General features: G+C 44.8%; 1 protein-coding gene across 1 annotated transcript in view; it reads right to left on the bottom strand.

Moving 5' to 3' along the window:
- LOC307231153 (polypeptide N-acetylgalactosaminyltransferase 18-like) overlaps positions 1-15,588 on the bottom strand; it is a gene marked incomplete at its 3' end in the record, with an annotated part of 129,444 nt that extends 113,856 nt beyond the window's left edge. Inside the window, exon 1 of the mRNA XM_080001741.1 lies at positions 15,345-15,588. Within this exon, the coding sequence (XP_079857867.1) occupies positions 15,345-15,585 (241 nt within the window). The 5' untranslated portion in view covers positions 15,586-15,588. The remainder of the gene's footprint in view (positions 1-15,344) is intronic.
- Positions 15,589-24,043: the final 8,455 nt, after the last annotated feature.

Here is a 24,043-nt window from a genome sequence, read left to right as displayed (position 1 = left end):
ACCGCCGGTATTATGATAATCGATCGGCAACACCTCACCTTATGCTGTCTCGACACGGTAGCAGACCGGCAAATGTTGTTCATAATCGATCCAATGGGTCATTTCCCCCACATTACACCATATTTCTTTACACTTGCTTCTGTGTAAAGAAAGACAGCTTCATCCCACACAACGTGCATTCTACTTTGTTCTCAGCTCGGGTAAAATAACGCCACACCACGCTCCGTCTCGCCGCCATCATTCTCTCTCATACAACACGTTCTTCTGTGAGCCACACTTATTAGAAGCCGAGCAGCGAAGCGTGTGTGTGATGGACGCTCCCACAGCCACACAGTTTTTTACCGGCCTTATATTTTCCTTATGTTTAAAATTGATCTTTTTGCACACTACATTCATATTAATACAAAGTTAAAACACATAATAATGACACATAGGTTTTGTTTCATATAACATATACTGTATATTTTATTGCTGGGATTTAAGTTTGTTACCCCTGCTGGGAAGGATAAGAACTCCACAGCTGAAGGGCTTAATGAGCTGTGGAGGAGTCCATCCATAAACCATCCAACCTCATGGGCTGGATGGTTTATTTTGTATTTCCTTTAATAATAATCTCTTTTGACAGATGAGTTTGTTTTTTTTGCAGTTATTTAAACATGTGGACTTGTGTTATTTAGTCCCTTGTTTTATAATATTTAGAGTTCATAATTTTACCTTATTTGTGATATTTCGACCCTATTTTGCAACCCTACTAAGATGATCATATCTTATTGGGCAATAAATCCAATTTTATATATATACACACATATATACATACATATACATATACATATATATATATATATATATATATATATATATATATACACATACACACACACACACACACACACACACACACACACACACACACACACACACACACACACACACACACATACTGTACACGTGACCCACCACAGATTTAAGGTACTTTTGCTGCCCTTTCACTTTTTTTTCCACGTCATTTGAGACGTGACTCAAAACTTCAAAACAAGGTGCGACTTGTGCAAATCAAGCAAATATTTTTAAAGCTTTGACTTTTTAATGATGAAGGTGCGGCAAACTCTGTTTCTGAGATAATCACCTTCAAAGTTTTTCAAGAGCTCCGCATCTTGTTTACGGAACTGACGTCAGCTTTCTTTCGTGTGTTAAGTCGCCCACACAACAAAGAATCCAGGTGTGTGTGTATAAAACACGTAAGATTTAAAGGTTGAACTCTATCAAAACGATTTCACACTGTGACTTCACATCAGGAAACGATCGATCAGCGTTATTCAGCGTCTCGATAAGTGAACTGCGTTTCCCCATGTAATCTAATGTGAATATTTAACTCCATGGTTTAACATTTTTCTACTATTTATCATCAAAAGATCAACACATAGGATTTTTCCACTTATTTGGCGGCTCGTGGCGATTTTAGAAATGCGCGACAATGCTGGTTTTGCTGAGGTTGGTCACATCTATCAATAATCTACAGAAAAAAAATCAATAGTCAACGTCACGTTTATACACGTAAGACGAGAGACAAGGGCTTATATACATATAAGCCCTTGGAAAACTTTGAAGGTGATTATCTCAGAAACACCGTTTGCCACCCACTTGATTTGCACAAGCGACACCTTGTTTTGAAGCTCTGATTCTCCACTTTCAAATTGCGTGGGAAAAAAAGTCAAACGGCAGAAAAAGTACCTAAATCTGCATGGGTCACATATTAGTAAGGGACATGTGAACATGTGAACATTTTTGGGAGCAACTAAATGATGTCCTGGTGCACCAAAATGTACCAAATCCCCATGTTGATTCCAAATACTGTGGAGGACATCTAGTTTCTGAAACTGGAATGTCACCCTAAGCTTCCATGCTTTGCCTTATTTCCCAGTCTAATACATTACTCCACAACGTGATCCAGTGAGCTCTTTGTGGATAAAGGAAAGAGCCAAAGGCTCTGTAGGACGTGTTTCAAGTCAAAGACATTCAATCCTCAAATATTTCCTTCCAATTTGATGGTGATGCTACCGAGAGGCCAGCGTCACTTACAGAACATATAAGGGGAATTGCAAAGACGACTTTAGGCTCCAGCAGGATTTAGATGGCCCTGAGTGGTGAAATCTCACATTGAAGATAATCTCCCCCAAAAGAAACACTAAGGGCTTCTGTAATTCTGCCACAGAGAGCAGAGCTCAGTTGCCTTCAGCTCCCCTCTTTGAAAAGATTATCCCAACAGTGATTCTAAGCTGGCGTGGAAGGGCCCAGCGGCTTGCCATAGTCTGAACTCAGGTGGCTCTCAAGGTCTCCCTAAATGAATGCTCCCAAGAATCTCACATAAAAGCCCCCGTTTTATATCATCTGGATCGAGTCCAGAGGCCAGGTGTGTTTGCTGACCTTTCTATTGTTGTAAAAAGCCTCATTCTTTACACTTTGGAGAGAATAATAGTTCAGCATTTCTTAGAAATGTGTGCAGATGAAGCGAAAAAACGACCGAGAGCAGCATGCTGTTTGTTTCTCTACATTCAAATTAAAAATGGATTTTCACACCCCGCTACACCTTTATTTGAAACCGGGAGGATCGAATATCAAAAAACGATCTCAGCCGATCAAGATACTCATAGATTACTCTCCAAAAACAGTCAGGTGACAGTGAGTAATCATGGCAGATTAGTATTCTGGGCTAGAAGAAGAAGAGAACACTGTCTTCAGGTATTTGGCTTGATAGTTGGGATGCACATACTGTAATGGTTGCACACAGAATCATTTAGAATGCCCAATATTTTGATTGAAGTTATTTAGCTAGTCCGTTGCTCTCCTGGGCTGCTTCAAACGACGGCAACAACCCATGCCGTTTATAACGTTCTTGGAATGTAAATGACTACACTATTTCAACAGCCAACACGGCCAACAAATACCACCAAAAGGCAAGTTTGCATGTCCGGTCAAGCTATTCACAAATTTTATGAGTGAGAAATGCATACAGCATTGAACTACTTTAGTAACTACTGTCGACCTGACCTGTGGGCCAAAAATACCCATAGAGCGCAACCCACAGCGCTATATGGCAGTCAGGAGCATTTTTTTTGTTCAAACTATCGGTTATATCTACAAGCAAGAATGTAACTGTATGAGTATAAATCTTGAATTGATCTCAAAATCAAATTCCAATGAGCGCTTACCAACGCGAGCGCCGCCGTCTCTGCGTCATGCAGGAGCATGATGTTGTGCAGGAAGTGTGTACGAAGACTTAACTTTTAATTTGTGTAATCACGACAAGACAGCACCTCAGTGTAATTATCTCAAGAGTGATGGAATCACAGGCAGCATCCAGCATCCACGGCCGATCCAGGGTGCGTGAGTGACGGAAACGGAGACGGACAGATTCATCCGCCTTTAACCTGGCTCTGACAGGCGGCTGTCTGTCCACCTCCCTGCCCTTCTAAGTCACCGCCAGACGGGAAAATCCCGCATCAAAACAAATCAATCAACCCGACAAGGCTGCCTTCGTAACAGGCGGGGAGATACGGCCAAACACTCACTTTCACTTTCAAGTACGGCCCGTGCTTTGGGAGATCAGGAGAGCGTATAGTCATGGATGCTACCGTCTGATTGATGACAGTGAGCGAGAAACATTGAAAAAAAATCGACTAGATCAGGTTCTTGACTCATACACAGTTCAGATACAGTAACGGTTTGAATTGAGCTGAGAGAAACAAATTCAAGAAGAACTGCACAAGAAACGACGGAGAGAGAGCGATGCGTGCGATGTGACATCCACTGTCAGATCGCGCTGAGCGATACCGCAAACTATCGTCTTGACACGAAGACACAACACTGTGGGTTCAGCTGCAGCTCTCATTTATAATATCCCTACTGCTCCCTCAGCGCCATCTGAGGGAGCAGAAGGGAGCAGTGAATGCTCAACCAGTTTGAATATATTGAACCCTTTTGACCCATTTGGAGATAGAGATGTGATGAAACTGGGAGAAACTTCACCACCTGCGTGTCCGAGAGCCACAAACTCTTAATTGTCCTGCTCTCTACTAAGTCGCACCTCTCTGGATAGATTTAAATTCTAGATAAGATCCTTACAAAATGCTCTGGTTAAAAAAAAAAAAAAAAATCATAGTAATCATGTTATTTCTGCGCTTCGGATACGCAGATGATAATTGTTGCTTCCTCTCGTGGAAACATCTCTGCCGAGTTTCAGAGATACAGCGGACCGTCGATGTCTTGACCGTCTTTAACTCATTCTTCGGAAATGTTAGATTGTGTGAGATTGTTCCCTTATCGCCCCGATATACAATTAATAGCCAAGAGTGAGCATTACACATTGAACTTTAACAGCTGATCTTGTGATTTTTAATGTCTTCAAATGTCGAAATGAGGGCTGTCAAAGTTAACGCCATTATTGCATTTTCCTCGTTCAACCCTTTGAACAATCCATCATTCTAAACATTAACTTCATTTTCACTTTCTATGTTGGAATGACAGAGAAGGCAAAAAGCATCAGATCAAAATCATAGTTTGGCTGTAACTCAATCCACTGCTTTTAAAATAGAAAAATCGTGTCAAATTGGAGTACACTTTAAAATTGGGATTAATCCTGATTAATCGCACAGATACCACACGATTAATTGCGATAAACTATTTTAATCGTTTGACGGCCCAAAATATTTGTGATGTTTTTAAAAGCATGGTAGCGATCGAAGATGCACCGGTGCCATGTTTATCTTGTTCCTCTTAATTAACCCCCTTGTTTTAATCACTACGCAAAGTTTAAACATCATTATGATTCAAAAAAAAAAAAATAACTGTGTAAAAGGGCGAGGTACTTTTCGTGGAGTCAAACTCAAGTTACCAGGCTTGATAAACAGCCCGGAGGTTGGACTTTTCAGAGGTTCTACTTCGACTTGGGATAACAGAAGGCAGAATTGCAATCGCAGTGGTGGATTGAGAGTTTGTAGTGTGGGGTTTTTTTTTTTCCACGATAGTCCTCCGAAATAAACCCCAATTCCAATAAAGTTGGGACGTTGTGTTAAACGTAAATAAAAACAGAATAAAATGATTTGCAAAATCCTTTTCAACCTATATTCACTTGAATACACTCCAAAGACATGATATTTAATGTTGAACAGGTTAATTGGAAACAGGTGAGTGTCATGATTGGGTATAAAAGGAGCATCCCCGAAAGACTCATTCGTTCACAAGCAAGGATGGGGTGAGGTTTATCACTTTGAACAACTGCATGAGCAAATAGTCCAACAGTTTAGGAACGTTTCTCAACGCACAATTGCAAGGAATTTAGGGATTTCATCATCTACAGTCTCAGAGAACCTCTCTGCAACGTCTTTTTCAGGGACGTCTCTGCTTATTTCAGCAAGACAATGCCAAGCCACATTCTGCATGTGTAACAACAGCGTAGCTTTGTAGTAAAAGAGTGCGGGTACTAGACTGGCCTGCCTGCAGTCCAGACCTGTCTCCCACTGAAAATGTGTGGCGCATTATGAAGCGCAAAATACGACAACGGAGGCCCCGGACTGTTGAGCAACTGAAGTCGTACATCAAGCAAGAATGGGAAAGAATTCCACCTACAAAGCTTCAACAATTAGTGTCCTCAGTTCCCAAACGCTTATTGAGTGTTGTTAAAAGGAAAGGTGATGTAACACAGTGGTAAACATGGCCCTGTCCCAGCTTTTTTGGAACATGCTGCAGGCATCAAATTCAAAATGAGTGAATATTTGCAAAAAACAATAAAGTTTATCAGTTTGAACATTAAATGTCTTGTCTTTGTAGTGTATTCAATTGAATATAGGTTGAAAAGGATTTGCAAATCATTGTATTCTGTTTTTATTTACATAATACACAACGTCCCAACTTTATTGGAATTGGGGTTTGTAGTTGGACGCTGACATTTGTCTACAGGGCAACGGTATTAAAGAAGCCTCTGCACTCAAGGGATGGAGAGAGATGATATAGATCAGAAGGTGAAGCAGAAACGACAAGGAGTTAAAGCAACACTATGCAACTTTTTTAACCCTAAAATAACAGCTTCAGAATCCCTTTGATGCTACACTTGTTATATGGAGAATGGCATCTCTTTCAGTTTTGTTTCACCCTTTGACTCATGCGTGCGAGCCGATCTGCCAGGCCGAGCACATCTGGTACCTACACCGGTAGCAGGGGACCGCTCCCCGCACCCTCTCTCCCTGTGGCTCTGTGAAGTAGCGAGGTCCGTGCAAGGGCCGCTGTTACCTAGGTCTACATTATATTTGCGTTTGTAACATAGACTGTTATTGAAACATGACCGAATCGGTTCAAATTTGTTGGGTCAATTAAATTATTTTCGGACACCAGACCAAGTTTTACGACTGTGGCGTAAAAGTGCAATTGCTATCAGAAGGGGCACCATATCCCAAAAGTTACATAGTGCTGTTTTAAGAGACGAAAGACTAGATTTATAACGTGTAAACAGTAGATATGTGAAAGTAAATGCGAGGTTGTAAGACATTGAGATGTACAGTAAGTAAATGGTATTTTGGATTTTTTAATGGCCATCTTTTTAACATCGGTGCCTAAATATTTGGTTGGTTCATTTATGGAGCATTAGCAGTTGTTCAATGTCTAAGTATGCCTCATTTTTGGAACCAACTAGGTATTAATTATGCATGGACCATGAAAAGGGCTTAGCTACTTGCTTTGTGGACCCCATTCCAAAACAATCATTTGGGATATTCATAAGAGCGGTTCAATATCTTGTATTCTTTTAAGCTGGAACACAAATTTCCTCAATAAACAAAATCTGCAATGTGTCAACAATTCCAAATGGGCACCACTTTACGATGTTCAGTGCAGGTCGACGGTCTTCCCAAAGCCTGAGCTTCAAGGTATTTAAGCTTTTCGGGGGGCACGAGGGAGGAAAGCCTGGTAGCTCCCTAATAGAAAAGCCATCCAAGAATAACAGGCCCCTCCCTTCTAGCAGCACAGCCCCCGCCAGAAAGCCTCTTCTTGCAAAAGCTGACATGCACACGAGGTGACAAAAAAAAAAAAAACTGCCCTTGAAGTGGCTCACAAAGCGCTTCCCACACACAGATGAGGATAATGATGATAAATGCTCTAATGGAGACATGGACATACAAGCACAATTACATACAAACACATGCAGAAACTTCAGAAGGCACACACACATAGCTTATGGAATGAGACAAGTGTATGCATGGGTAGGTAAATTAGCAGATTGCATTTTGGTGCTTTTGTGTTTGTGTGTGTGTGTGTGTGTGTGTGGGGGGGGTGTGTGTGTGTGTGTGTGTGTGTGTGTGTGTGTGTGTGTGTGTGTGTGTGTGTGTGTGTGCTCGCATGCGTGCATGTGTGTGTTCATGCAAGTTTCAGTGTGTTTGTGGTTTGATGGAAAAGGGAACGTGTGTGTGTGTGTGTTTGTGAAACCATGCATTTTGTATGTCAGGCCATACACCCGAACCACTGCAGAAAGCTTCCACGGTGTAGGTTGAGTCCATTATCAATCTCCCTGGTGTGCCGGGTGTGTGAGTGAGAAAGCAAGGGAGGGAAGAAGGGAGGAGGTCAGTATTGACCGGGCTATACAACAAAGTCACATTTTTTTAATTAACCAGCCTCCTGCCAGGTCCCGTGGGACCATCTCTCCATTCTGCTTTGCATCTCCTAAAGCAGTCTCTTGTCTTCCACAATTAGCGTTCACATGCATTTGGTATCCCAGATGCTAAACAGAGGCCACCGAGAAGGTCAAACAGTGAAATGGGGAGAACCGGAGGGATGTGCACTCCACTAATCTAGCACACTGAATTGTGACGACTCCTATTGTGGCTTGCCTGTGGTCTAAACGACTCAGATCTATGAGCATAGATCTAGGAGATCTATGCTCGAGGAGCTTCAAGTTTGGATCGGGTCCTTGTTTCTGTACCAACAATAAGGCAACAAAATAAGCACTCCTTCCATCCACCCAGCCATCAACTGAAAAGCTCTGCGTGTAGGGCTGGAGCACGTGAGTTCGGACTGGGTCTCAAGTCTTTCTGACATTATCTCCAACTTGATTCGGTCTCGTTGGGATTCAAGCCACTGGTCTCATGGAGGAATAGGACTTTGGGCAAATTGTGAAGAAAGAGATGCAATATCCTGCGGTTTTAGCATAAGCTATTCAGCAAATCGCTTGAATTCAAAATTTTTCTTGAAAAAATGTTGTGTGGGGCATAACGATACAACTGTGTTTTTGGGGAAGTTCTTTCTTTGGGGATAAACTCTGACCTGTCTTGGACTTAGTCGTTGCTCTTTGGTGATGTTCAAGACAAATTGTGGTCTTTGGTCAATTCTGATCAAAATTGTTATTGCGACCTAAGTAAATGTTCTTTTCCCATCCCTCGCACAGAAGGACAACTCTGTCAATTTGACAGCAGCTTATTCTAAATCAGGCCTAATTAGTCGATCAGAACCATCCTTTATATTATTTAAATAGTTTTGTAATGTTTTGGTTCAATACCTACAGTATTAAATGCTGTAGCAGTGCATGAATTACTTGATGACTAAATTGCTGTTCCTGAAGTCACCACACCTTATGTTAGCAGTGATTCACTTTCCCCATGGGCCTTGTGTCTCACTGCAGGATATTTGCTTGATCCATTCGGTGCCTCAAGCCATTACACCAAATTCCAGTTTTCTGCAAAGCCTTGAAACATTGGCCGTTGTTTCAGAGCGGATGTCTGCTAAATAATAGCTGCGATATAAAATTTTAATTACTCCGATCTAAAGCCTAAAATGTGGCTGTGTGTGCATGCTTGGATACACATGAACCCGACAAACCCTGGCGGTACACTGTGAGCTGCCCCCGAATGTCACTCGATAATTTGCCCTGTCAGTGTTCACGGGAACGGTAGAGCGGCGGGAAGGTGCGACACAATCATCATGTTGCCGTCTGAATAAATTTGCACTTTGGATCCGCGACTGTCAGGGAGCGTCCTCACACTGTCACACACTCTCCTCTGTAGCTTCCATTTGGAATTTACATGGAGTGTGACAGCACCGGCGTCAACCACAGCATCATTCCTCGGTCCCTCTCCCGGCAAAAACTATACACACACCGAGGAAGGACTGAGCGTGAATTTTAAACCATCTTCGGGTGATTGAAAGCCGGGAAAGCAGGAAGTAGGGACGTAAAAAGAGAAACTGAAAACATAGAGGCAGACTCCCCACAGTCTGCACCTCTAGGGCAGGGCTTTGCCCGCTCGCTTGTGTTATATGGGAATGCAAAGCCACCTGTAGGTGTAAACAACTCCAAACAAATGTTGTATTTTTAATGACTATGTTTCTGCTGCCATTTCTAAAGCCCATTATCTCTCCAAAACAACTCTCGATATGAGAAATCACTGAGATGTGCAAATCACAAACACACCACTCAGCAACATTAATGACTGGCCTTATTGTTAGAGGGGCGCGAGGAACGAGGGAGTGGCCCACCGACTGTTCTGCTTTCTGGTCAAGTGGTTTATGGCCACGGCTATTACGGGTCCAAGTCAATGCGCTTGACGTGATCACTCATTTCTGGAGGCAGCTTTAGTGCATAGCTTCTTTGGGGCCGCGTAGTCACATCAAACATTTTCAATTTCCGCACGTCTCATACCACCTTCTGATAGACGAGGCTATTCTCTTCGTATGCAATTGAATGAATTTAAATTTTCATTGTCTAGGTGTACAAAGATGACAGGTCAAGTTAGGCAAGAGTTATCGTGTATATGGGTGTGGGTTTTATGGAAAAAACTGATTGATAGAAGTATAAAATATATATATATCCTTGGCTGCTGTACTGTATATCACACTTAGCACAAACACCATCTGGTTGAGAGTCCTCTTTATATAACCTGAATAAAAATGTGTCATTCGGAGGCCACTTTTATCAGAGAAAATAGACTGCACATTTTTTTTGCTCCTATTATTTGCTCAATCAATGAAAAAGATACGGCATGAGCTTGTCAAGGCTTGAGATACAGTAGATGCAGTTTTGGGCCTTTGACTAATTAGTCCAAGTAAAGAATTCAGCTCCTTGTCCGTCTCTTCCTTGCATTCTTTGGGGTGATATGTCGAATAGATATTAGAAGCTACAGCCTCTTCGGTGCAGGTCTACTGACGGCGCTGCCGCTCTGCACCCGTGGCCTGAAGCCAAGCCTCAAGCCTGAACACACTGATCCCGCGGTGTTTGTAGGAGGTATACATTCTTCACGCGTGGCCGAACATGTTCTGGGCCCGGGCGAGAGCTCACACCGCCGGCATGCATGAAGCTGGAGAAACAAATGATGCGACTCAAGACTCTTCTCTCACACACACACACACACACACACACTTTTGTTAGCAAACTGTCAACATGGATCGTCTCTCGCCGACTTAATTTCTGTCTTTGCATTCAGAAAAATAAACTCTTCTTCCTCTACGATGTGGCGTGAGAAGAAAAAATAAAAAATACTGTGGCCATTGTGAGTTTTTTTATGAATCAATTTCTGTGCCCCTTAACATTTCCTCATTTCATGCCCTGCGGGCGGGATCTGCGGTAACATTAATTATTTGCGGTTGAAGAAAAAAAATAAAAATAAAGAACTGGAGTAAAATGGTTTTCTACCGTCCATGTTGTTCCTTTTGCATCTCTATCACCGCTCTTTGCTGCTCTAACTAGTCCGGGCTCCCCAGGAGCACTTCTGCAGTTACTTTCCCTGAACACAACTGCCATGTATTATTCCACTGATCTCGGAGATGATTCTAAGTTAGTGTGGGTGAATAAGTTGCTCCCCAAGCCACGAATAAAAAAAATATATAATAATTAAAAAGAGAGGTTGAGGCCTTTTAAGATGGGATGTCAACCAGCAACAAGCAGCGCAGTTGCTAAAAGGACCTTTATTGTGAGGCCCGCTGCACTGCCGGAGCACTCTGGGCCCTCAGCTCAACATCTGTGTGCAAAATCTTTGTCTAACATGAAACACTTTGGGGGAGCTGACATTGTGTTCAACACAGTCAGTCCTTGTTTGATCATCCCTAAATCAGCTCCACTTATTGTCAAAAGGCCTATGCCAAGTATTGACTTTACAAAGTAGAAGATCACAGACATGTAAAAAAATGGTTAGGGGTCGCCAGGGTCGTTATTAATGTCGTCAATCATCCTGTCGTCTTGCAGATTAATGAAAGGTATTTTGAAATTTGACTAACAACTTTAATATATGTAAACTTTTGGCAGGAAACCATAACGGTTTGTTAAATTTGAGAAGCCTTTTCCGTCTCAGTCACTCTTCACACGTGAGTACACGAATTAAACTAATCTCTAACATCACCCAAACCATAGACCCTGCAACTGGTATTCCCTAACTCTTGTCTCTTTGTATCAGTGACAAATCATAAACACATGAACAGATCAGCCCATGGCTGATAATGTAATCTGGCAGCGGCTCCAGGAACCACGCAGAGTCTAAAACAGAGGACTGCCAAACACTCCAGAGAGTAAATTTAGTCATTCACAGTAACCCCCTCAACCTATGTAGATTGTGTTAGCCACACTAGATGGGCTCAGCCCACCATTAGCCCAGAACTCTCGTATTTCGAGTGCGGTGCTTTGCTTTGCATTAGCGTCTCTGCAGTGCGAGGGTTCCTTGCCAAAGTGCTTCAGGTCAGTGCAAATGAACCGCGTCAAGTCAATGCCGGCGGTACTCATCCTCTGCCGTGCATCAGAGAAATGAAGTCTCTGCAGTGGAGTGTGCAGAAGCAGAGATTATACAGATATACCTTATATGGTCTACACAATATACACGGACCCAAGCACTGTGCGTGGACTATTCTGGGACGGATATGAATCACCATTTTCTTTGGCTGAGAAGTGTTTGCATAACAGGCTATGTGTGCTTAAGGGCATTTTGCTTATTGAGTATAAACTACATCTACACACATCTATACAAAAAACAGGTAATGCCATGTAAACAAAAAGGGGCGGCATCAATGCTGCAGCCTTTGAGTATTCACTTTACATTATATTACTGTTGACATAAATAGTTCTCCAACAAAAGCAGCGTACGCATGGTATTCACTTTTCAATTCTTATCAAAGTCTTGGTCAAGGTTCGGCGTGGAACCTGGTGTGGGCTCCTAGAAAGGCAGCTCGAGAAGGAATGTGAAATAAAAACAGTGATTAGACATCCTGAACATCCAGAAGAACACATATACCCAACTTTATTATGCCACAACTGAATATATTTATTAATCCCTGGATTATTATTTTTTTCCCCCTTTCCTTTATGGGTATAAGGATACCTACCTGGGCGCCATTTTTAACACCCATTGCCATTGGGAGGTTACAAGCCCACATTTTGTCTATTCCGCTACAATATAATGCCAATGATGTTTAATGGAGGTGAATTACACTTACACACTGTGCTGTTTTTTTTTTTTTACCCTGACTGAAAGTAGTTATACTTGCTGTCAACTCTTCCGTTTTAAAGGAAATCTTTATTAGAACCATCACTGTGCCTTTTCTGCATCGACAGATTTTGGTTCTATGCTTGGGGAAGATAAAAGGGTCTCATTTTCACACAGTTAGTATTTTAAAGTGCCACACTTTTTCTCTTTCACGATTTCTATCCATTTGTTGTGTTCTTTTCAGGATTCAATAAACTCCTCCATATCAAGCCTTTGGTTAAAGACAACGTTTCGTTCACACCGTACCCAACGTAGTGTGTCAGAAAACGTGTTACGACCCGGGGATCAGAAGCTCTCGTTCAATGCCGAGGATACTCCAATCAGAGGAGCCGGCAGTAATGCAGGAGTGCCGGTCATGCTCCACTCTAACTTTTGACATTCTTACTTGAAAGGTGCACACCATTGGTTAAGTGTCAGAAGCATAGGTTTGAATGTCTTCCATCGTGCTCTCACCGTCAATGCCAGTCAGCAACTGCAGCAGCTAAATACACTGACGGAGGAGGGAGAGGCTGAGCGGCGCTCTTCCGCCCTTTATATCTCTGTGAAAACCTGGTGTTGATCGCTGGTATTTCTCTCGCCAAACCTTCCTGAAGGAAAATCTCAGGGTCTCGGGGAAGACGTTTTGTCGGATTGCTATGACCAAAAGGTGAGTGTACATGGCACTCCATCAGCTGGGGGCCTCAATGTTCTCCTCTTAGGTCCAGGAGTATCAACAGGCATGGATACATCAAGATTATTTCTCAAGGACTTATCCTCACAAATATATTGTTAGGCCTGCGAAGGACTACCAAGAGTTTCATCTGCAAGCAGCAGATCACCTGCTTGACTTGATAAACTTACATTTATCTGGTTGTAGGCCTATGGACTACAAAAAGAAACGACCCACTGCAAAATAAATAACAAAAAACAATGCCTCTTGTTCTGCACTATCACGCCTGATGCCTCAGCGGACAATTCCACTGGGACCGTACGGGTGGGTAGAAGGGATCTTCTTTCACAAAAGACACTGTGTGAATACAATGACTAGTCCATGTTTTTCTAAATGGTCTAGCTCCAAATTGCAGACGAATGTTTTGGTTTAAAAATCGATCTTATAAAACATCCTCATCTCTACTCTTCTAACTTTCCCTAAGCGCTCAACACTCTACACAGCCCACTGAGGACGGAGGGGGTTAATAGGAGAGCCTGGTTGTCAATTTGAATTGCGTAGACAGATGGCAGGCACTTTTCATACAACTGGCCGTGCAGCCCTACCTCGCTCCAGCGTCAACTACAAATTATAGCCCTACGCATCCTCCAACACCTCCCTACCACACCGTACACCAACACTCTTTGCATAAACGACCCCTCTCTACAGTAGGGATAAAGCTGCAGGTAAGGACAGAGGTTCGCTGAGGCCCCACGGCTCTACGCCAATTTCTGTCTTCTTCTTGCCAAAGGAAAATCTCTAGTCAAGTCACTTTCTCCATGTACAAAGGCTAATGCACTCTGTCTGACAGAATATATTATGGGCATAGATCTCTAACTGTAAGTGACAGCCCTGTGCAGGAGTGCATCCGAAATGATGCTTTCCCCCTCTGAACGCCATTTATGCAGCACCCCCCCCCCCCCCCTTTCTGATTAGGAGCGCTGATCTGAGGGGTGGCCCTCCTCGGGCTTATCCGAAATGCCAAATTAATCCTGGATCAACAGCCCACCTTGAAGTTGTTTGATAAATTATGGCCCTTGCCTCCCCGGAAATTGAAGAATGCGTTTGTTGAGCGTTAAACACCAACAGAAATGAAGGCAGCTGATTGTGAACATGATATGATTGTGTTCATTTTGGAAAGGTGGGTATTATGTGATTTAATCTACATTGGCACAGTCATGAGAAACGCTCTCAAATCAATAGGTGAAAACACACAAGTTCCCGTTCTCTTGGAGGTGAAATCAGCTGTAATCAGAGGCTAAGCGTCGCATTCACGTATAAGTATGTCTCTCAGTCATTGAGGATAGAACGGCAACATCCTGACTTGCTGTAAAGCTGTGGTGATTTGGGGCCCTTCGGAGTGGAAGGATGTTGATTATGCAAATGATAACTGCACTGCACTGAACTCCAACCTCACCTGTGAGAGTCATAAAACTGAGGCGTTCTATAAATCAATGCTTCTCTCAAACCCATTAAATTGGCAATCTTTGAAAATGTCAGTGTTGGGTGGATTACAATACCCGGCTTTGTCCCTCTTCTTCGCTCTAAGGTGGTCAAATTCTTTCCTCAAAAGTTTGTCTTCTTCTGGTTGATTGATTTGTTGTTGTTTTTTTGTCACTCAATGGGTTGTCAAAGGGTGTGGATTTTTTTTTTCTTTCTTTTTTACCCGAAAACACTGTTTTTAGTTTGAATGTTCATCCATAACGACAGTTTACTGACCACAACTAGCTCCACTTCAGCATGAGTGATCGGTGCGTTTTTGCCGGGAAAGGCGGACCCCGCCACCAAGCTGCTCGGGTAGCACATGCATAATGAATGGCTGTTTCTTATACCTTGCCAGCTAAATAAATATGGGATTAATATGGGGATTTTTGGAATTCATTGTGTACAAAACACTCTTACGGATCACCACTTCAAATACAAAAATACAACTTTGGACAGTGTTGTGAGGGCATGGAGACCTGCTTCGTGAATTCAGGTTGGTCTGCTGATACATGTCCCCAGAGATCATTAAATGGGTCAGGCGCACCAATTCGAGGAGTCCTCTGAAATAGAGCAGTAAATACGTCGGGTGGTGTGACAGGTCGACGGACGGACCGGCGGGGGGGATTGCGCGTTAATCCATCGAGATATTCACGGGATGCGGCTCTGACCTTTGATGTGCTCGTTGACCACGCTCTCCAGGCGGTCCAGCCTCTGGATGATCTTCAGCGTCTCCCCCTTGCTGTCCTCCTCAAACTTTTTCTCCGCCTCGCCGCTCTCGGGAACTTTGGGGCTGACGTTGGCCACGTAGTTGGTGATCCATCCGACGTACAGCAGGCACACGATGTTGGTCATGCCGCTCAGGATCACGCAGGTCGACACCAAAGTTTTGGTTCTCCTTGAGCACAGCATCGCGACATCCCTCCGGGGAGGAGGCGTTGGGGGGGGGGGGTGGGGTGGGATTTAGGGTTTCAGCCGCGCCGCGGGAATCGTCAAGCGGCCCGGGGCGGTTCAGCTCATGTCTGCGCTACGGGGGTCCCGGTTCCTGTCAGGTGGGAAGGAAGGACGGGAGGATGAGGGCGGTGTGGAAATCATCCGCGTTGCTTCCCCTGCCCAGCGGTGTGACTCCGGACCACTCGCCCGGCAAGTGGAGCCAGACGCGGCTGATCCGGAGAGCAGCTGTATCGCCCCCCTCGCCCCCCTCCACACAGTGGTGGTACCAACCAATAGGAGAGCAGGGGGGGCGTGGTTACCCCCCGCCTCCTTCTACCAACACCTTAGAGCTGGAGTGAGGTGAGAGAGGGGGGTGGAGGGAGAGAGAGAGAGAGGGAGAGAGGGGCGGGGGGGTACAGGTGGAGAAGGGGAAGCGAGGTGAGAGACTGGAGATATGCAGGGGATAAACGGAGAGAGTGCGAGGGTGAGAGAAAGTGGTGGAGATAGGGGGAGTGGGGGGAGTAAAAAGGCATGGGGGGGGGGGGATATAAACGGGAAGGAGAGGGACGGGGAGGCAGGGAAGGGGGGGAGTGGGAGAGCGTGAGGAAGAGAGAGAAAGGGAGAGGGGGAGAAACAGGTGGGGAGAGGTTGACGAGGGGGGAGAAAAGGAGAGAGAGAGGGGAGAAGAGGGGGAGGAAGAAAGAGAGGGGAAGAGACGGGGGTTGGGGGAGAGATAGAGGGGGAGAGAGGGAGAGCAAGAGGGTGAGAGGGAAGGTGTGTGCAGGAGGCGGAGGGAAGAGAGAGAGCGAGGGGGGCAGGTGGAGAGAGGGAGGGATAGGAGGGTATAGTTGGAGAGAGGGTGAGAGGGATGGAGGGGGTGCCGCTGAGATACAGGTGGAGGGAGGGAGAGCGAGAGGGGAAGGGGGGGTGGAGGGGGGGTTGGGGGAGAGATCGAGGTTGAGAAGTGGGAGGGGTAGAAGCGGGGTGGGGGAGAGATACAGGTGGGGAGGCAGAAGATATTGAGGAGGGAGAGAAGGGGAAGAGATTTTTCAAATTCCACTTGCACGAAAATGACTAATGGAAATAAGCTTTTGTGTTGCAAGATCAAAATTGCAAGGGGGAGCGGCAGAAGGAGTGGGAGGTGGGAGAGATAGCGGGCGGAGGTAGGGAGGGGGCGAGGGAGAGAGAGAAATTCAACTGAAACACCATGTAGCTGTTCAAATGATGTATTTATAGGCAAACCATGGAATGAACTGACTACTGTTGAGTGTGTGTGTGTGTGTGTGTGTGTGTGTGTGTGTGTGTGTGTGAGAGAGAGAGGGAGAGTAGAGTAGGTACCGGTGTAACACACTGACAAACATTTGACACACACAAGAGACACTTCTAGGAACTTCTATTCCTACAGTACCACCTCTACAACGTCCTTGATTACCCCCCTGTCCCTTCTACACCCTGTCTTTCTGCAAACCTTCGCTCCGTTTCGGAACACACACACACACACACACACACACACACACACACACACACACACACACACACACACACACATTTAAATTGTCTTCAGAGACACCCAGACACCCACCTCTGATCCCTCGGCCTCCTAGGTGGTGTCTACCTGAGTGTCAAAGTAACTTCAGAGCCGTTCTGCGCTCACAGATGGATCTGACTGATCGAGCCTCCGGGCTGCAGCTTCCATCTTTGTCTTCCACATCCACTGCTCCCCGCTTTGCCAATCATGTGCCAGTCAACACACACACACACACACACACACACACGCCCAAATGGTATAACATAAAAAAAACCCATCTATTCACCCAAGAGCACCCCAGCGGATACGGTCGGCTTGTCAAGGGTATAAATAATGCATCAGATCTGAAATATTAAGGCCCTCTGCTTCTGTGGCGTGCTCGCCGCTGTCTGAATGACTGACTGACTGACTGACTGAGTGAGTCTGTCTGTCCGTCTTGTCTGTTGATCCAGCACGATTCCCAACAAAATTGTTTTTTAGGCCGAGAGGCCCAAAGAGTAAGAAAGCCATGAATATCAAGAGAGAGCCCTTGTGGCATGGTGGCGCAGTGCTTGCACTGCTGCCTCACAACAATGGTCCTGGGTCCAATTCCCACCTGGGATGCTCTGGTGGGTTAACTCCTGATTAGGGGCCTTTCTGTGTGGAGTTTGCATGTGCTCACATGGGTCTCCTCCAATATATAAAAAAAGACCCCAATCAAAAACATGCAGAACATGTCCTGTCCCTGACCACAACATGGATCCAACACCTGGAATTGGTCCCTGAGTGCCATCAAAGTGGAGGAAGGACAGCTGGGAGGGGGACACAGAGGCTGAATTTCTCCAGCCGTGTGCTAGTGGAATTTATTCACACCTGTGAGACATAAAAAATTGCTGCTTCTTCTTCATAGGCATCGGGTTATGCTCCACACTTTTCACCAGTGTTTCACAACCTGTTTTCCCATAGCACGCTTTCATCAATGAAGTAATCCCACGGCACACCACTGTCCTGTTTACCACTAAAAACATCAGCAATAGCCAGGCAAGACTCGCAACCGAATAGTTTGCCACAAAGAACTCTTAAATCATGTCATGATCTCCGCCGCCTTCTACCTTCCCCTCCCTCTCCTTACCTGTCCCATTAGCCCAACTCTATACACCTGCGCACACAGCTGTTCCAGATCTGCAATCTAACCACTATATATGCCTCTCTCGCCAGTCACCCATTGACAGATTGTCTTCGATGCTTGCACCAGGCTCTCCAGCGTTCACCGGACTGATTCCCCGACTCTGCCTCGCCCCGACCACGTATCCTGCCTCCCCCCCCGCCTGCCTTCTGTCTGCACTCCTCGTTATCGAACCTGCCTGTCCCCGACGACGTATCCTGCCTGCCCCCTGCCTGTCTTCCGTCTGCTCTACAAATAAAAGACATTACCAAATATCCCCGCCTGTCTTGCAATTTTGATTTTGCCACAACAAAACCTTGTTTCCTTTATTTATTTTTTCAGTGGAATTTGACATTTTCACAGCGGTTGGGAAATACCACCGGAAGCAGTGACGGGCTGGAACTCAAGAGCTTTAAACGCTTTCTGGGCAATCGCAATCAAATCCATCTGTTTGCCAAGAGGCAGTCAGCGCAGCTGGCCGATTCATTTCCAATCAATTGAGGTTTTAGTGGATTGATCTGGTGCTAATCTTTACAATTTATCAGACTTGGGGAGGAAACGGCGTGGGCTTAATTTGTCGATGAGCAGTGTCTGTCCCCGCAATTGGAATCTTCAGGGACCGGATCTCAGATGCAGATTTGAAGGATTTCCAGCCTAAAGTATGCCTACATACAGTACAGCCATATGTTTTCTAAGGGACTTGTGAAGGGACTACCGTTTCTACTGGTGGATTTGGATTTAATAAAAATACGAGTTTCCCCTCATCATTCAGAGATGCAATGGCAATTATTCTGCTCGGGCTCCGTCACACTGGACCACAGCTTCCTGGGGTCACTCAAAAATAAGAAGGGGACGGTAACGCTTTCGAGCAACAGGGGCTTGATTCAATCCGTTTGTGGTTGGATCATTTGGAAATCTCTCGGCGTGGACGGGCGCGGCGGCTCTCGGCACAAAACCCAAACGCAACAAGGTGCTCAGACAAATGTGGTGGATGGGATGGCTTGAGCAGCCACACTCGATGCTCGCTGATTGGGCTAACGAGTATCAGGTTTATCAACCCCCTGTCGTATGTGTCTCTGTGCTGGAGGTCCGTGTGGTGGCGAAACTGCCACAGGGGCCTGATAACACCAGTTTATTGTAGAGATGAGACAAGGTGGAATTAGCCAGGAGCGGATGGAACATGTCATGACAGGGCTCCTCTCCTGACTGAGTGTGTGGACGGGGTTCTTAAACCCGATGCTCGTTAGCCCAACCAACGAGCATTGGGTGTGGCTGCTCAAGCCATCCCATCCACCACATACCCCCAACACCAAACTGAGGCCAGGAAGAAATCCTGGCCCGAGCCTACTCCCCCCACCAAGCAGAGAACAAAAATGAAAAGAAATGCTTAAAACAGATTCTGACCCAGGGTTACTATACCTAAAAATACAGATTCTGCCCCTTAGCTCCTATACCTTAAATTAATAAAAACACCGGACTCTGAAAAAGGGTTCCCATACCTTATACTAACAAATGTCCAAAAAAAGTGAACAGATCCCCTCCTAGAGGACCTGGGTTCCCCAGAGCAGCACGGTCGACCGGCCTCCTTCCCCCAGGGCGCCAACAGACTGCCTCTCCTCCCTTCCGGAGTGTGGGGCCTGGGGCTGCTGCGCTGGCGGGTCACGGAGTAGCTGGACGGGGCTGCTGCGGGGGCTGCTTGGAGGGGTGGCCTGAAAGCTGGATGGTCCCGGCGATGGCTGCAGGGCAGAGAAGCTATCCGCCAGCGGTTACCTATGGTGGTTGCTGAGCTGCTTCTCCCCATGTCCTCCACTGGACCCCCAAGGTGCTGCCGCTGCCAGTGGAGAGAGAGTTGGCCTGGCTTCTGGGCTGCTGGATAGTCCTGGCGGTGGCTGTTGGGACAGAGAAGCTAGTTGCCAGCGGTTACCTGTAATGGTTGCTGCGCTGCTTCTCCCCTAGTGCTCCGCCGGACCCCCTAGGTGCTGCTGCTGCTGCCAGTCGGGAGAGGGTTGGTGTTGGGGTCGCCCGTTGAACTGCTAGTGGCTCCAGGGCGTCTTTGGAGCCCCACATTGGGTGCCACTCAGAATCAGAATCAGACTGTGGCAGTTTCGCCACCACACGCCACTTGGGTGGCTCCAGGGACCTCCGGCACAGAAGACAGGGGGTTGATAACACCAGTTTATTGTAGCGCTGAGGCTAGACGGCATTACCAAGGAGCTAATGGAACATGTCAGGGCTCCTCTCCTGACTGAGTGTCTGGACGGAGTTTTTAAACCTGATGCTCATTAGCCCAAACAACAAGCATCAGGTGTGGCTGCTCAAGCCATCCCATCCACCACAACAAAATACAAGGACGGGGAAATTACCCTGTTCTATTCTGATACACTCTTGAGATATATATATATATATATATATATATATATATATATATATTTCTTTTTTTTTTTTTACCTTATTTTTAGCTGTCCAAACAGTAGGTGGTGGAGATGGTTACATTTGCGTTGCCTGTAACAAGCATTGCATCTCTCCCTCTGTTCGAAGGCTCCGCCAAAGGAGCATAGAGATGGACACTTCATGGCCTCCAAGTGTACTTGGAGACCATGAAGTATCCTCCACAATATCTTTTTTTTTTTTTGAAGGTTACAGCTCCGTCACTGAAGATTCAAATGATAATTAAAAAATTGACTAAATTGGATTTCGTTTTCATGTTTTCCGGTGAAAATCATCACCACTTTGAGGTTCGGCTTTAAGTGAGTTGACTTTTACTTGTGATATTTGGTCATTTTATAAAGGACTTACTGGTTTTGCTTTAATAGATTGATTTTAAGAAGTATTTTGAATCATTATAACATTATTTTTGCCCTTGACATGAAATTTTGAAAGATGGATTTTGGGTATTGCAGGTGGGATGCACAATAATACAAATAATGTATATTTTTATATGTTAGTAACAGAAACAAAAACCGTAATAACAGGTAATTAACACAGAATGTTCATAAATAAAAGCATAAAATGAATAATTCAAACATAATATTTTGATCCAGATGAAGAAAATTCAGAGATGTGCTTAGGCGTTCTCTTCTTACCCCACTACATAACTCCCACTCAGTGTAGGACCCTGGATCAACAAGCGAGGCACCAAAAGATCGAGAGAGCCCTCCGACTAAGATTTAATATAAGCCTATTGATTGAAGATGTATGCGAGGTTTGGAATGAACAGTTCCCTTTTTTAATTAACGAATAATACATTAATTCATTTTGAACACTTATTGTCCTTTTGGAGTGTTCTTCAATCTATTAGTACATTAAATGCAGAGGACCCTAAGCTGTAAGATGAGGGAAAGAGAATATTGAATGGAGAAGTTGTCATATTACTATGAATGTGTATGTTTATTATCCAACAGGGTTTATTTACTGATGCATTCCGTACACAGCAAAGCCGAGGTATTTGAATTCAATAAACACTGTTAATTGACCATGCATGACACGACATCCACAAAACCCAGATTCATCCATCAGACGCCAGATTCTATCCAGAGAGTGCATCTCCACTGCTCCAGAGTCCAATGCCGGTGTGTCTTACACCACTCCAGCTGACGCTTGGCATTGTGCACCTCAGGCTTCATTGTGCTTTTCAGCTACTGGGCCATAGAAACCCAGTGCATAAGGCTCACGACAAACGATTGTTGGGTCGACGTTGCTTCCAGAGACCGTTTGGAACTCGGTATTGATGTCGCAATCCAGGACAGACCATTTTTAGGCGCAACACGCCGCAGCACGTGGCGGTCCCGTTCTGTGAGCTTGTGTTGCCGCATCGCTTGTGGGTTGAGCTGTCGTTGCTCCTAGAAGTTTCCACTTCACAGTAACAGAAGTTACGGTTGATCGGGGCGGGTTTGGCCGGGCAGAAATTTGACAAACTGATGGGGTGGAAAGGTGGCATCCTATGACAGCGCCAGGTTGAAAGCCACTGAGCTCTTTAGTACGACCCATTCCGCTGCGATGTCTGTCTCAGGAGATTGCATTGCTGTATGCTCGATTTAATGCACCTGTTAGAAATGTGTGCGGCTGAAATAGCCAAACACAGTCATTAGAAGAGGTGTCCACATAGTGTACTTTTGGCTGTGCAGTGTATATTCTTCTTGGGTCCCTGGGTTTCTTAAAATTATTGTTATTGTAATCATTTTTATTATTATTATTATTATTATTATTATTATTATTATTATTATTATTATGATGATAACATTTTGTCGGAAACAATATTATATAGTTTCAATCTGTGGCTGTGGATAAATAGGTGCATATATATATATATATATATATGTACTTTCTACAGGAATGTATTATCAGACTATATCAGAGAGATTAGTGAGATTTTGGGCTTAACGGGAGCTATGAATCAGTTACTTCATCTCATCTCATCATCTCTTTACAAAAGGACGTGCAGCCCCCCCACCGCCACCCTCGGAATCGCTTTCAAAGCGGCCGGTTAAAGTCGAATAAATCCGAGTTGAGCTCAAAATGAAATATCTCTCCTCTTAGCTCCCAAATCTGCTGACTGCCATTTGAGTGATTCATAGCTTTTTGAAATTAATTTTCGTCTCTGCTGCGATTATCTTCATTACTTTTTAACCGCCTGGACTTCAAATTGAAAAACCATATCACAAATCTGCGAGATTTGGGGGGGTTTAAATCACAGGGGCGCGACAGAAATCGCCCATTGCCCGGGGGGAAGGTCGGGGAAAACATTGTCTTATGTGCGGCGTCTTGTGCCAAATGTGATGATTTGCAAGGGAAGGGAAGGGCTCCAATCTGTCGAGGGCCTTAATGAAATGGAGAGGCTTGATGTGGAGGCGCACCCCCCCCCCCGAAATTTTTTTTTGTCATCCAAGAACACAAACCAAGACCCGGCCTCCTGCTGAAGATGGAAGTGTCCGAAAAGCCTGTTTTGTTTTTTTTGTTTGTTTTAGATTTTCTGAAAAATCAGAATCAGAATCAGTTTATTCTGCCAGGTACATTAACATATACGTATACTTGGGATTTGTTTGGCTGAGGTTTGGTGCATTTCACGACCGACCATAATTAGTAGAAGAAAAAAAAACTGTCTGAAGAAATGGAGAATAGAAATAGTGAAATAAAACAAGACAGAATAAGAAGGGAAGTAAAAATATGATAAAAAATAAAAATAAAAATTGTCAAACATATAAAAATACCACAAAAATACAAATGAAATGCAAAACAGAAATTGTCAGATAAGCAAAATGCTATACTATGTACAGGATCAATAATTATCATAGGTATACACTTTAGGGTATAAATAGTGGTGAGCATGACTGTAGATTATCCCCTACATGTCTGTCTCTCTCTCTCTCTCTCTCTCTCTCGCTCTCTCTCTCACTCTCTCTCTCTCTCTGTTCCCTTTCCTGGTATTTGCCTCTCTGAGCATCTCTCTCTCCCTCCTCTAATCTCGATTTTTTTTTCTCCCCTTGCTTCCTTTTATCTTATTTATCTCCCCTGCCCTCTACTCCCTCCCTCCCTCCCTCTATTTCACTCTCCCTCTCCCTCTCTTCCTGTCTGTGATGCTTTTACAGCCCGGCGGCACCCGAGAAAGATTTATTCTGCCGGCGCTCCCGTTAAGCCTGACGCCCGGCTTTCACGCTGCCACTCGCGTTGTGCACTCACATGTACATGAGAGAGACTCAGAGAGAGAGGAACAAATAAATGGTGAAGAGAAAGAGAGAAAACAGGAGAAGAGAGAAGGGCAAAAATAA

This window comes from Zeus faber, assembly GCF_960531495.2.
Source record: "Zeus faber genome assembly, chromosome: 6".
Classification (NCBI taxonomy): Eukaryota; Metazoa; Chordata; class Actinopteri; order Zeiformes; family Zeidae; genus Zeus; species Zeus faber.
This window is presented reverse-complemented; position numbering and strand designations above follow the sequence as displayed.